Raw genomic sequence first — 13,877 nt, 5'->3', positions numbered from 1 at the left:
TGTTTGGGGGGACCAACTTCTCTTGTGTCACTTTCTCTGGCATGAGTCCCTTTCTCTTTCTCTCTATAATTCTCTCCTCTTCTCCACAAAGTCTAAAGAGGCAGGCACAAGAAGGAATACTCGACTAGAGCAAAAAATGCTTATTTGGTACAAAATCTTCATTTTGATTAGTTCATTTCCTAATATAACTTATGTGGACAGTTTAATTAAACACCGTAAGTACATAGAACCTTGAGTAGGGCATGAGACATTGAAGGTTTGTCCAGAGTGATGCCTCGATAAATCCCAGAGTGATTTTGAACAGTGAATAAAAAAGTATTTGCAAAGTCTCCTTGAGGGAATGGCAAGAAAGGGGAAAAATTCAACTTTCCCATGTGGAGAATTCCTGATATTCTGACAAGCAGTGGGGACAACCAAAGCAGTAAGCCAAGCCCTCAATCTTGGGGTTTGTTCATATGAAACTTATCCCCGCAAAGAATAGGCTAAGCTTACTTAAAATTAGGCCTAAGAGGCACCCCCAAAGAACCCCTTTTGTTGCTCAGATATGGCCTCTCTCTCTCAGCCAACACAACAAGCAAACTCACTGCCCTCCCCCTCTCTACGTGGGACACGATTCCCAGGGGTGTGGACCTTCCTGGCAAAGTGGGACAGAAATCCTAGAATGAGCTGGACTCAGTACCAAGGGAGTGAGAAAACCTTCTCCATCAAAAGGGGGAAGAGTGAAATGAGACAAAATAAAGTGTCAAATGGCTGAGAGATTCCAAACAGAGTTGAAAGGTTATCCTGGAAGCTATTCTTATGCATTATATAGACATCACCTTTTTAGTTAAAGTGTAATGGAGAGGCTGGAGGGAACTGCCTGAAAATGTGGAGCTGAATTCCAGTAGCCATGTTTCTTGAAAATGATTGTATAATGATAAAGCTTTCACAATGTGACTGTGTGATTGTGAAAACCTTGTGTCTGATGCTCCTTTTATCTACCTGATGGACAGATAGTAAAATATATGGATTAAAAATAATAAATAATAGGGGGAACTATTGTTAAAATAAATTTAGTAGACTGAAATGCAAGTGATCAATGAAAGGGAATGATAAGGAGTATATTTTAAAAATAGTGGAAACAAAGGCTAAAATATATTAGGTAGATGGAAATATTAGCAATCAGTGAGAGGAGGGGTAAGGGGTATGGATGTATGAGTTTTTTCTTTTTTCTTTTTATTTCTTTTTCTGAATTGATGTAAATGTTCTAAGAAATGATCATGGTGATGAATATACAACTATGTGATGATATTGTGAATTATTACTTATATACCAAGAATGGAATGATCATATGGAAAGAATGTTCGTGTTTGTATGCGTTATGTTTAAAAAAAAAAAGAATAATAAAATAAGAATAAATTAAAAAAAAAAAGAAGAAGAAGGAATGCTCACAGCAAACCTCTCTGTTAGTTCCTTCCCTTTTTCTTTATTCTTGATCAGGCCCTGGTGTTAGTTACCCAAAATGCCAGGCTGGGGCTTGTTGCTGACAGCTTCTTCCTAACTTCTGTTTTTCTGTCTTGCAGTGTTTACAGAAGACCTGTGGGTCAGAAGTCAGTCCTGTGGCAGGAGGCAGAAGCAGGGACGGGTGCCCACAAAGGCGGCATTATTTTCCAAGACAGCTGGAGAAATGTGGCTATGCTTATCCCGTCTTCTCAGATGGGGGACTACGGCCTAGAATAGGGGAATGACTTGTCCAAGATCACCCAGCAAGTTGATGCCAGTGTCAGGCCTTCCCGTCCTCAGCTAGGTGTCATTTTTCTTGGCACACTGATGATACTCAAAAGCAGGAGCCCCAGTTAGAGTCCAAGAGCCCCAGGCAGGCAATAAAGGGCACAGCCAGGATCAGGGTCAAAATCAGGAAGAAACCATTATATCCCCAAGGCAAGGATGCCAAAGTGCAGTGACTTTGAGGGGACTGCCAGTTGCCTGTAAGATAGGGTGATTATGATAGAGGCAAGAGACTGACAGGCCTAGCATTGGTGAGGCCAGAGGGGAACAGAACCTGAAGAGACTTAAAAGCTATGCTGAAAAGTTTCGATTTCCTTATGTAGACCATGGGTGAAGGGGCTGTTAAGCAGGGGAGTCATGTGGTCAGATTTGCATTTTGGGAAGGTACCTCAGGTGACTAGGCTAAGCAAAGGGACTTAGAGGATCTGGTAGCAGCAGGGGTCTCCTGTTGTGACTGCCTGTTTATATGTCTGACTAGGTACTGTCTCATTGGCTGGAGGTGATGGCCCCAGGGATGTGGGACTTGGTGTTGTTCTCCACTTAAGCTAACCAAGAGTAGCAGGGAGTGAGGTAGGTTTACTTATAAAACTCAAATTCTTGGCAAACACTGCTCACTTTCCAAGACAGGGAAAACGTAGCTGCTCCAGAGGTGAACCCAAGAGTGGTGGTTCACAGCCCAAATCTGCTGGCTGGGGCGGGGCACAAGGTGGTGGTGATGGTGGTGATATACGTGTGTTGAGTGAAGCAAGGAAGGGAACACTGGCCTTCTGAACATAAGGGGCAAACTCCCGCAGCTATGACACAACAGGGGCTTGTCAACCCATCTGGGCTGTTCCTGACTGTGGCAGTGGCTGTGGCCTAACAGCTGGTGACAGGAATGGGGCTGTGATGAGGAAAACACAGCAACTGCAGAAGGAGCTTACCAATTTCCCGTCCCCATTCCAGAAAAGGATAAGACAAGCTCAAGCTGCCCCAAAGAAAAAGGACTCCATAGGAGAGGGGACAATGTGAGTTAAATTCCAGTAGTTAAAATGGCCTGGCTCCTTATAGTCCCTGTTCCAAGACCCTCTTCTATACAGACTCTTTTACCTGTAGTTTTAATTTTCAGTTTTCTAATCATCTGCCCTTAGAGAGGTTCCTTTCAAAAACAACAATAACAAAAATAAAACTATCTCTCCATTCTTCGCTTCAAGTTATTGCTCTCTCTTTCCTTCCTTTCCATTGCCAAGTATATGAGCCATCTACAAGTCTCCCCTTCCCTGCTCTCAAGACTTCCTCCACCTGCTGCAATCTGGCTTCTATCCTGATTACTCTTCTGAAATTCTGCTCCCCAAGAATACTTATGACATCAAATCCAGGCTTCCCCAATGTCCCCTTGAAGTGGTCTCTAAAATGACTAGGGAGAAGGGGTTAAAAAAAAAAACAACTATTAAAGAATAGATTTCAATTTATTTTTAATCTTGACTCAACATTTACATTTTTTTCTGCTGTTTTATAATTACATAATATTTAGAATTCTACTTGTATGTACTTTACAAGCATATTGATCAGTATATATATATTTTATAAATGAGTAAGTGTATAATAAAGGACATAGGCTAAAGACTTCTTACTTTAAGAGGTGTAAAGAAAACATTGAGACCACTGGTCTTCAGGATAAAGCTCAGATCCTTTATTTTGGCGTTCAAGCCTATTTATAATTTAGCCTCAAATGATTTTGTGGCTTCATCCACCTCCTTTTTCCTCCCTGTATACCATACTCCATAATAAACTACTAGACATCTTCCAAATACACATAAACACCAAGTTTTAGTTCAATGTGGGTTTGCACATAGTGGGTGCTCAAATCTGTTAACCCTTCTGTAGCATTACTGTGATTCATTCAGCCTTGAACCTTTCCTTCTTGACTCTCTCAAGGGCACTATCCGGGTCTTCTCCTGCTGCTTTGATTATTCTGTCTTTGGCTGCCTCTTTCACATCCATTCTGCCAACACTGAGAGCCCCTGCTGTGTGTCAGACATGATGTCAGGCACTAAGGACACAGTGGGTACCCCAAGGAGAAACCTCTGAGCTCAATCTCTCACTCTTACCTCTCGTTTACCTCTGTCTCCCTCTAGCTCTGACTTCCCTTCCAGAGTTTCTGTTTGTAGCTACTTGTGTATTTCTACCTGCATATAATTCCAGGACCATGTCTGAATTCATTGCTCCCCCTCCTCACAGCTTTTTTTCTGGTCTCCACATCCAGTCTCAATCTCTATTGATAGCACTTCCTAGCCTATATTAGAAGCTGTTGCTTCTTGCTTGAGGTAGTTTTCCAACTGCTGTCCCTGCAGTCAGTCTCTCCAAGTTGCAATTCATCCTGTGCTCAGCTGCCTAAATCATTATTTTACTAATTATTGTCAGCTTTGCCCTGCAAGGTGAAGGGTCAGGGAAAGTGTGAGGTCAAGTAATTTAAGAGTATTTGAAACACTTCAGCAGGCAAACTTCAGGGGACCCCTCAGAAACTATCTGGCTTGGTGTTTGAGAATCGAATCTGATTATCCACTCCTGCCCTACCCTATACAAAACAATCAGTTTGTGCTCGTTGTTTCCAAAAGTTACCATACTCATTTCTGGGTCTTCACTAAAGGCCTCACATCCTGTCCTGATCCTTCATCCAACTCACCTCTCTAATCTCATTATTTAATGCACACTTTGTTTCCTATCTTTTTTCTCACATGGGCAGGCACAGAGAGTCAAACCTGGGTGCTCTGGCAAGGCAAGCAAGAACTCTGCCACTGAGCCACCATGGCCCGCCCTGTTCCCTACCTTTTAACATCTGGTTTTCTGCCCAAAGATATTACGGGCAACCCCCATACCATAGAAACGGGCCTTGTAGCTTTTTGTAATCTAAAGCATACACTGTTCTGCTTTACATTCTTTCATTTTATTTTCACAAGCTCAGGAAGTACGCACTTTCAATATCTCCATTTTACAGAGGCTAAGTAATTCGCCCAAGGCCACAAGTGGCAGGACTCGAATTTGAACTCAGGATTAACTCCAGAATTTGGCGTCATTTCAGTGACTACCTGCCTGACTCTGCAGTGGGTGTGAAGCGCACGGCCGATCCCAATCTCACCTTAAAGGGCTCTCCAAACCAGGCCTGTACCTCAAGAATGAGCAGATGCCCTAGAGAGAATAAGCCTCAACAAATATTTATTGTGGAAAATACTCCCCTCCCACAGGAATTTCTCTTCTCAGCAGTGTTCTCCCAGTGTCTGGGGTTTGAACCACACACTCTGGCTCCTAATTGCCTATTGTCTTGTGTTTCTTGTGTTGTCTTTGACTATGTAGCAATTTCTCTCATCCGGAGAAGTACAGCCCTGTTGCTAGATCTACACAGCAGGATCTTCCTCATATGCTGATGAAGAGAATCAGTGACACTCTAAGTATGCTTTCGGGTATCTGTTTAAAATGCAGTCATCTTATTCTGTAGTTTTGGGGTGGGACCCAAGAATCTGCATTTTTACTACCCTAGGTCATTCTTAGGCCTGTAGTCAATGGATCACTCCACATTCCTGTCGGTGAGGACCGCCCCCGTTTAGGCAGGATTATTTCCTGGTATGATGATTTCTACAAACATTGCACACAGCTGAAAAATTAAAGCTGGGCCTCTATTGTTTCTGGATGCGCCACTTGGCAGGTATAACATCCTCTGACAGGCTGCTTGCCACATGCATCCCCACTGGTTACCATCCCAATTCCCACCCCTGCAGCCCACACAAGACCCCTCTATCCCCACCACCACCCTGCAGCTGTTATCCTCTCCCATTCCCTCCCCCTCCCTCTTTTCCTTTTTCCTTCCCTTCCCCAACCCCCTTATCCCCAGGTTTTTCCCACTTCACATTTTTTTCCCCCTTGGGGGGCTAAGTTTTCCAAGTCTAAACTGGGGAGACTGAGGTGGGGGGACAAGTTAGATGGGAAGATACATTGCCATTCATTAGAGATTTTACTGAATTTCTGAATGTGCATAAATAGCTACAGGCCTCTTTCAGGAGCTTGACTGGGGATTTAGCCCTGGGAGAATCCCCCTCCGTTTCTCTAAACACCCCAAAGCAGGCCTACCTGTCTCATTCCTTTCTTTGGGCAGAGACTACTGGAATCTTACCAATAAGGTGATAAGGGCTTGAGAGAATACCAAGGAAGGGCCCTCCCTCCACCCTACAAACACCTAACACTTAAAAGGGAAGGAAAAAAAGCACCAACAAAGAGTTTAAGATAGTAGTTCTCAGCTTTTTCAAATATGAAGCATTTTTTTTAACCAATCCATTTTTTAATTTTTAAATTCTTGACATTACAGAACTAAACTGAAATTTATTAACATTCCACTCTTACATTTCTTATCGACAAACAGAAATAAAATTCATGAGCCAAAAAACCCAAAACAAAACTAAAAACAGGGAAAAGCTTATAAAACTAAATATGGATCGCAGCATTAACAGCTGAACAGAGAATGTGATTTTTAAATTCTTAGCGGATGATAAAGTTGTGTAGAAACTGAACACTTACAAATTATTTTAAAACCTGGAATCACTGACCAGAAATTACACAGTTGGATCATGAGAAAACAGCAGAAAGGGTTTTGAGTGAACCTACACTGTTCTAGCTGCACCCCATGCCCTTCTCAGAGGAAAGCCTGGCATTGATTAGATACTGGGCCAGACTAATACTGGCAGCCGAGCCAGTGATAGTAACCTGCCTACCAGAAGAGCCTTCCACCGGGTTGGCAATTTTGATCTGCGCCCCGGACATCTGGCGGATCTCATTGATGTTGGCGCCTTGGCGCCCGATTATACAGCCAATTAAGTTATTTGGAATGGTGAGTTCATGGGTGGTTTGAGTAGATGCATCCAAACTTGCCCAATAGCCTTTCACCTCTGGAGAGCTGGAGTCAATTCCGGCGAATCCGGTCCCGCCGTGCATCATGGCAAAGTGAGACTGTTGTCTTGCCACCTGGTTCAGCTTGGCCAGATCGAGCGGAGATATGGTGTGTTGTCCTTGAATCGAGTAGGCATCTAGAGGTGGTCCCTCCAGGTCATGGGTGGCGTGGGGGTAGCCGGCAGCGTCGCTGCAGCGATCTTGGCCGCCCGCACAGATGACTGGAGAGCTGGCCGGCATGGGCTGGTACGGAATGGTCATGACTCTCCCTTGCGGAGACTGGGAGAGTGTCTCCAGCATGACCAGGCAGATCTGCTTGACACACTCGGTAACGGACTGCGGCACGCCAGCAATGGTGATAGCCCGCTCGGTGGAGTTGGGCAGCATATCCCCCGCCACCTGGACCTGGGCCCCGGTACTCTCGCGGATCTCTTTGATCTTACACCCGCCTTTCCCAATCAGGGAGCCGCACTGGGTGGCCGGCACCACCAGCCTCAGGGTGACCGGGGGCCTGCTGGCCGCCGTGCTGTTGGTCATGGAGCTGTTGATATCTTCTTCCAGCTTGTCGATGATCATGGCGAAGGCCTTAAAGATGGCATTGGTAGGGCCGGTCAGAGTGATGATTCTCTCGGGACAATTCCCCTCGGAGATGTTGATCCGCGCGCCACTCTCCTCGCGGATCCTCTTAACCGACTCCCCTTTCTTCCCAATGATGCTTCCTACTTCCTTTCCGTGCATAAGAAGCCGAATGGTGAGAGTCACATTTAGTCCACTTTCAGTCACACCGGCATCCATGGCGAGCTGCGGGCGGCGTTCGGGGTAGTTGGGCTCGTTACGTGGTCAAGTCTTTGGTGGCTGGCGGGGGGAGGGGAGGTGTAGGCCCAAAACTGCCGGCGCGAGACGAGCGAGGGCCGCGGGAGCGAGCGGGAGCGGGCGAGGGGCCGCGGCGTCGTCACAGGGGCGGGCGGCGGCGGTGGAGGGGGCGAGCGGGGCCGGGAGCGGCGGGCGGGCGGGTGGGCGAGGGCGCGGCGGTGGCGACTCCGGCGGCAGCCTCGGCGGTCTGGGCGGGGCGGGAAGCCCGCTTTCAACCCCGCGTACCCTCTGACCCCGGAAGTACTTGCTGCCGCAGGACCCCTTGAAAAAAAAAGAGGACCCGTCTTTTTTAGGTCACAAGATAGCGCCACCCCTCACATGGTACGTGAAAAAAAGAATCCTTATAACACCCTAGTGTTGTAAATAAGGCACACAATGACCAAAAGACGTGAGTCCGGCAAACCTTTATAATGAGCGTGTATTTTGCGAAATCTAACGGCACCGGCAAATGTTTGAAAATGTTAGTGTACTACGTGGGCGAGATACATTAGTTTTCGGGCCTACGAAAGAAGTTTGTGCGCGGAACGAGACGGGCAGCCCCGGCGGTAACTGCAGGCGGCAGCTGGGACGCCGCGGATTTAAAACGTGCGCGTGAGGGGACCAGAGCGCGTGCGCAAGGGTGGGAGGGAGTTGGGAGGGGCCGCTGGCATCTTCCGGGGGGGAGGGGCAGCGTGGCGAGGCCTGGCGAGTGCGCGCGCGGGCGGGCAGGCACGTGGGGCCCTTTCGTCCCCGGTGTCCGGGTGTCCGGCGCCAGCCCCGATCCCTGCCTTGGTTCCGCAGCAGAGGCCAGTGAGCCTAAAGGCCGAAATCCAGCCTCTGCCGCCGCCCTACTTGCGGCTGTGGAGGTTGTTTTTGGGAAGCACTAGAAACGTGGCCATGAAAAGAATGGCGTCCATTTACATAATGCTTTGTTTGCACTTTGCAAGTTTCTTTCGGTTAAACCCCACAGAAACCCCACCTCCTGCCGTTGTAGTTTAGTTGCGGCAGCCTCGTCAGCTATTTAAAACAATGGCGTGCCTCTCCGGAGGCTTCCTTTATTCATGGGGTACAAGCAATGCTTTGGGAAGTTCTGCGGCTTTTTCCGCGCGGTTTACGTTCCCGCTCCTGCCTTTCGGCTCTTCTCCCCCTTCGGTCTAGCCGGCGTGCCCCGTTGTCCCTGGGGGGCGGCCCCGCCATCTTGGAAGGCCTCTTCTAGCAAGTGTGCTACCCACGTTCTTGTCGCTAGGAAAATGTCGCTCGGGACGCTGGTGTGGGAGCTGTGATTTCTGCCCCTTCCTCCTTTGGTTATGCCAGGTCGGCAAAGGTCTTGTGTGCAACGTGCTTCAGGATCTCTCAGGGAAAGCGGCTAACGTGGCGGTCCCTCCGCCCCTTTCTTCCTCACGGGGGCAGCCGCCATGTTTCCGGAACACAAAATGGCGACACGTGGCCCGAAATCGTCGCCAAGAGAAATTGAGACAGACCCGAAAACTCTAGAATGTGCCCCCACCCCCGGCTAGGTCCGAAGGGAGAGGGGGAGGAGGGACGAGTTTTAATGCATTTCCCGTTTTCATTTGAAACGGGTACGCGAATAATTGCGAAATGTAGGCATAGTACTGATACTTTTTTTTTTTTTTTTCTGTGTTTAAAGATGCATCATGGGGGACAAGGATTTGGTCTCCCATTACCAAAGCATTTAGGAGCCACTGCTTTAAGGAATGAGATGGGCGATCACTGCTTTCCTAGGTTTCCTACTACGAGCTTTTGTGCTGGGGAGATCAAGAAATGTTTTTAAAACATTTAAAAGAAAAGGTAACCTCCAGGAAATACCTCCGACCTTTCTCACAGACTGGCTGACTGGTGAACCTCAGTTTACCACAATTCTTGTTCGTTTTTTTGTCTAGAAGGGACAGGCGTTTATTGTGTCTGTATGCGTTTTAATGGATAATTTTATCACAGTGATACTCTAAATAAGGTGTTGTTATCTCTCTCTCTTTTTTAAACAGAGGAAGATACTTAGGTCCAGAGAGATGAAGTGACTAATCCAGGGTCACAGTGTCAGGGGAGTGGAATCCGGATTTGATTTCCTTACTGGTGAGCCCATTTTCCAGCTTTGCGGTAAATCAGAATTTTAGAATTTAAATGGTATTTTAAAGGTTTAGGTGAGCTTGTTATTTAAAGAAACCCCTCAGGAAACCTTTTGTTGTGCAGTCACCCCTTATTTGTATGCATTTTCCTGATGTGAACCACACCTTTAACGGGCATAAATGCTGTGTTATGGGGTGTCTGGGTGAGGAGAGGGAGGGGAAGTGATTCAGCCCTGCCTAAAGGCCCAAGTATCTGTTAGTCCAGCCTTACCTGTGTCACATTTGAATTCACCTGTCTCTCTGGGAGGAAACACCCTCTCTATGTGACTCAGTGGGTTTGATTTCCTCCTTCCCCAGCCAGGTAAAAATAAATTATTTTACTCTGGCGCCAAACCTACATTTCTCTGCAAATATTGACAGAGCATGACAGAGTGTTAGATAACCCATAGTCTATGAATTCTTATATTCAGTGTAACAAATAGCTCGTGGGCCAAGTAACAAATATGAGTCTTAACAGGGCTTTATTTGGCAGTCAGAACTGGAGAGAAGGTATTTTATTTTTGCTTTTTTTTAACTGACATTAATATCATATATCAGACTTTTCAAAGTCCTTTCACATACTTTATATATTCCTGCAAACAACTTTAATAAGTAGGTACATACTGCAGCAATAACAGATAGCACTAAGTGCTTACTGTATATCAGGCACTGTTTTAAACTTTATGCGTTATTCCAGTGGCTCTCAAGTGTTTAAAAGCAAACTACTGTAAGAAACAAGTGTTTAAAAGCAAACTACTGTAAGAAACAAATTTTATATCATGACTCAGACATATATACACAAACACAAAATTTTAAAATAGAAACAATTTTTGCAAAACTATTCTTACTACTTGTAGTAAAAAAAGCACATTAGAATTATTAAGAATCTGTTATTAAGTTCTGACCACTCTACACATTTAATTCACAAAATCTTATCAGATAAGTAGGGATATCATTTCCGTTTTTTTTTTTTAAACATGGGCAGGCACTGGGAATCGAACCCGAGTCCTCTGGCATGGCAGGCAAGCATTCTTGCCTGCTGAACCACTGTGGCCAGTCGGTCATTTCCATTTTTCAAAGTTACTGAGAGGTGAAGGATTTGCCCACCACACAGCTGTTAAGTGGTAAAGCAAAGGTTTGAATCTAGGTGATCTGAGTCTAGAGACTACATACTTAACCAGTAAACTAGTTATGGTCTTTGCAGAGGGCCTTGTTTTGTAGGGAGACAGAGTAGATTAGGGAATTTAAAAATAGTAAATGTTACAAAGGACACAGCATATGATTCATGGCTCATGTACCCCCCCCCCCAGAAGGAGATAATAGTAGGACAAAACTTCATGTATGTAATCAGAGGTTACCCTGATTCAAAGGTCCTCTAAATCTGCTATCTATCTTCCCGAATGAAAATTTTATCTATCAGCTCTTTATTCCCAAGACTGCTGATTTTCAGCCTTTTTTCCTTGAAGTATTCCCTTGGTTTCCTCAACCGAGTATCTTCAGGAATCAACTCACCTCCTCGGTGAAGTCTTCCCTTTTCCTGCTTCCCCAGCTCATAGCCTCCCTCCTTATCCCAGTACTAGAGCCTCTCCCTTGGTAGCTTCTGTTTTGGCTCTTGATTATGTTGTAATATGTCTTGGTACTGTTAGTGTGTGGTGCAGGCCACCATATCTGGGGTGCCTTGTGATCTGGCAAAGAGGGCTCTGGAGTCTGAGGCCCTGGGTGCTAGCCACTGACTAGTTCCAAGACTTCTGCAAGCTGGTTCATTTTTCTGGGCTTCAGTTTTCCCATCTGTAAAACAAGAAATTAAACCATCTCTAAGGCCCCTTCTAATTCTGTGATGATATATGATGATCTTTTGATAATTATCTCTGGGTTAGGAGGATTATGTAGGTATTTTACTCACCTTTGGTATATTCTCCCACTCCCTTTCTCAGACCTGCGCTATCTTGTGGATAAGTGAGTGCATTCCACACCACCCATTTTACAGATGAAGCCACTGAGATACGGAGCAACTTACTGCAATAGTCACTGCCCTTCCTCTGGAGCCAGACACATGACTCTTCTCCCGCTCAAGTGAGTGCAGGTTGGTTAAGGGTTTAACAAGGTTTGGAAGGTGAGTCAGGCCTAGACTTTGGAAACTGAACCTCAGGATTTACGCTCTATTCACAGGAAAGAGTTTTACTTCCTTTACTTCATGTTGGTATGTTATATAAAGCTTTTTAAGGTGATTTCATGTTACTTATTTTACCATCACAAGCAGCTTTGCCAAGAAGATATTATGATGCCCATTTTATGAACGAGCTGTTTTTGGATCAGAGGAGTGAAGAGCTTGACCCTAGATTACCTAGCTTGTTAGGAATTGAGCTGAATCTCTTGACTCCTAATTGTGGATTGTTCTTTTCCTTGACTTCTGATTCTTGTTGCACTGACTGACATATGGAATGATTTTATCTTCAACTCAAAAAATTTTCCAGTCTTTTTCCCCCAAACATCCAACCCACTTAGATTAGACTCCTGACTTTTGGTATAAGAGAATGTCTTCTCTCTTGAATTGGGGTGGAAAGATGTTTGCTCACTGAGACTCTAAGTTCCCTCAGTTCAGGGACCACATTTCTTTTCTCTAGCTTGCCTGGCCCAATAAGTATGCCACAGCTATTTAACTTTGCCCTCCCATCATTCAGCATTTGCTTTTTAAAATATGGTTTCTTCTTTTCTTCCCCTTCAGATTTTTATTCTTATTGCTCTTATTTAAAATTGTAGTAAATCAAGAGAGCCTTTTCCCTTTTACTTTGTAGGTTTATAGAGTGCAGCCTAGAGACATTTCTTACCCACTTTGTAGATAATAACAGTTGACCTCAGGTGCTGGTGATCCTGCATTTCTGTATTGGGTCATTGACTGGTTTCCTCAGAAGCAGAAGAAATAATGTTGGTGTGGCTACCAGAGATGACCACGAGATACAGCACCATCCCTGGCATGAGTTCTTCCAATTGGGCAAATCAATTTCCATGGATTCCCTCTGGTGCCTCTGACTGAAACAAGGTGTGGGGAAAGGGGTGCAGAGGAAAGTTAAAGGGAAAAATGGAGGTTAGAATGCGAATACAAAGTATAAGAAGTGAGGAAGGAAAGAATGTAGGAGGAGGAAAGAACTTAGAGAAGAATAGGGTAGAAAGAAGAGGAAAATCCAGGGTTGAAGGTGAGAACAATCCAGAGGTACTTTAGTCCATTTTTGGTGGGGAAAGCATACATTGCTGCTCTATACCAGCAAAGAAGGGCTGGTACGATAACCCCTCGTGACCTATCTAGAGCAGCCCTTAACTTACCTTTTTGATCCTTTATTTCTAATATTAGGCAGGGGAGGTTTCATTGTTTCTCTTAACTGCTAAGAATGTGATTAGATGCCAGTAATTTTAATGTTAGCCTCAGCTCAATTGATTTATCAAGGGAAATTTGTTATAAAAATCACAGAAAGTATTCCAGGTCAAATTTAATTTTGTTGATATATTCATTCAACAAGTAATTGTTGATGGCTTGATATATAACTGAGGTTTTAGAATGAAATGAGATCCTGTCTGTCCTTGTCCTCAAGTGAGAGAGACAGGCAAGTAAACAGATACCCACAATATAGTATGTTAGGAGTGGAAATGAGTAAGCAGAGGGTGCTATAGGAGCACAGAGGAGGGGCTTTTGATTTAGCTTTGGAGAGCATCTGGGAGGTCTACCTAGAGAAGTTAGGCTGAGAATGGCAAATTATGAAGTGTGAAAGGCAGGAAAGGGTATTCTAGGCAGAGGGAGCATCTTTTTTTAACTTTTTTTATTAATTAAAAAAAATTAACAAACAAAACATTAAGATATCATTCCATTCTACATATACAATCAGTTGGAAGGAGCATCTTTGCAAAGGCTCAAAGTCAGGTAGAATACTGTACATTCAGAAATTGTAGCCGTTTCAGGAAGTAGTGAAGGATGGTTGCATTATCTGGTTTTTGGTGATTATTGGTCTGCTGTTTCTGTAGAGTGGGTTATTGAGGCTCAACTATGCTTGCTGGAACATAGAAAGTTAAGGTTGCTATTTTGTAGCAGTTATTTTCCTTTATGATGATAACGCCAGAAATTGTACTTTCTGTGTAGAGAGTCTAAGGAGAAAATGGAAACGAGGCACAGCCATTGAAATAGCAAATGATTGGTAACCCACTGTCCGGCAGAAGAAAGAAGGTGCG

General features: G+C 44.8%; 1 protein-coding gene and 1 long non-coding RNA gene across 14 annotated transcripts in view; one reads left to right on the top strand and one right to left on the bottom strand.

The window, feature by feature from the left end:
* Window positions 1–5,621: 5,621 nt before the first annotated feature.
* On the bottom strand, window positions 5,622–7,649 carry PCBP1 (poly(rC) binding protein 1). Its single transcript, XM_077134470.1, has one exon. It carries the CDS (start codon window positions 7,477–7,479, stop codon window positions 6,409–6,411), a length of 1,071 nt encoding a protein of 356 aa, XP_076990585.1. The 5' UTR covers window positions 7,480–7,649; the 3' UTR covers window positions 5,622–6,408.
* A 70-nt stretch (window positions 7,650–7,719) lies between these two features.
* Window positions 7,720–13,877, top strand: part of LOC143660963 (uncharacterized) — a 56,935-nt gene continuing 50,777 nt past the window's right edge. For 7 of the 13 annotated variants that reach the window (XR_013164352.1, XR_013164351.1, XR_013164343.1 and 4 more), the window contains exons 1-4: window positions 8,284–8,850; window positions 9,185–9,345; window positions 9,540–9,627; window positions 11,594–11,732. This is a non-coding gene — a long non-coding RNA (uncharacterized LOC143660963). The other 6 variants (XR_013164347.1, XR_013164346.1, XR_013164348.1 and 3 more) reach the window with 6 other exon arrangements.

The sequence above is a fragment of the Tamandua tetradactyla genome, chromosome 17 (assembly GCF_023851605.1).
Source record: "Tamandua tetradactyla isolate mTamTet1 chromosome 17, mTamTet1.pri, whole genome shotgun sequence".
Lineage (NCBI taxonomy): Eukaryota > Metazoa > Chordata > Mammalia > Pilosa > Myrmecophagidae > Tamandua > Tamandua tetradactyla.
This window is presented reverse-complemented; position numbering and strand designations above follow the sequence as displayed.

Bases quoted from the DNA above. Each gene is read 5' to 3' on its own strand.
- PCBP1 (XM_077134470.1), bottom strand. From the start codon at position 7,479: ATGGATGCCGGTGTGACTGAAAGTGGACTAAATGTGACTCTCACCATT.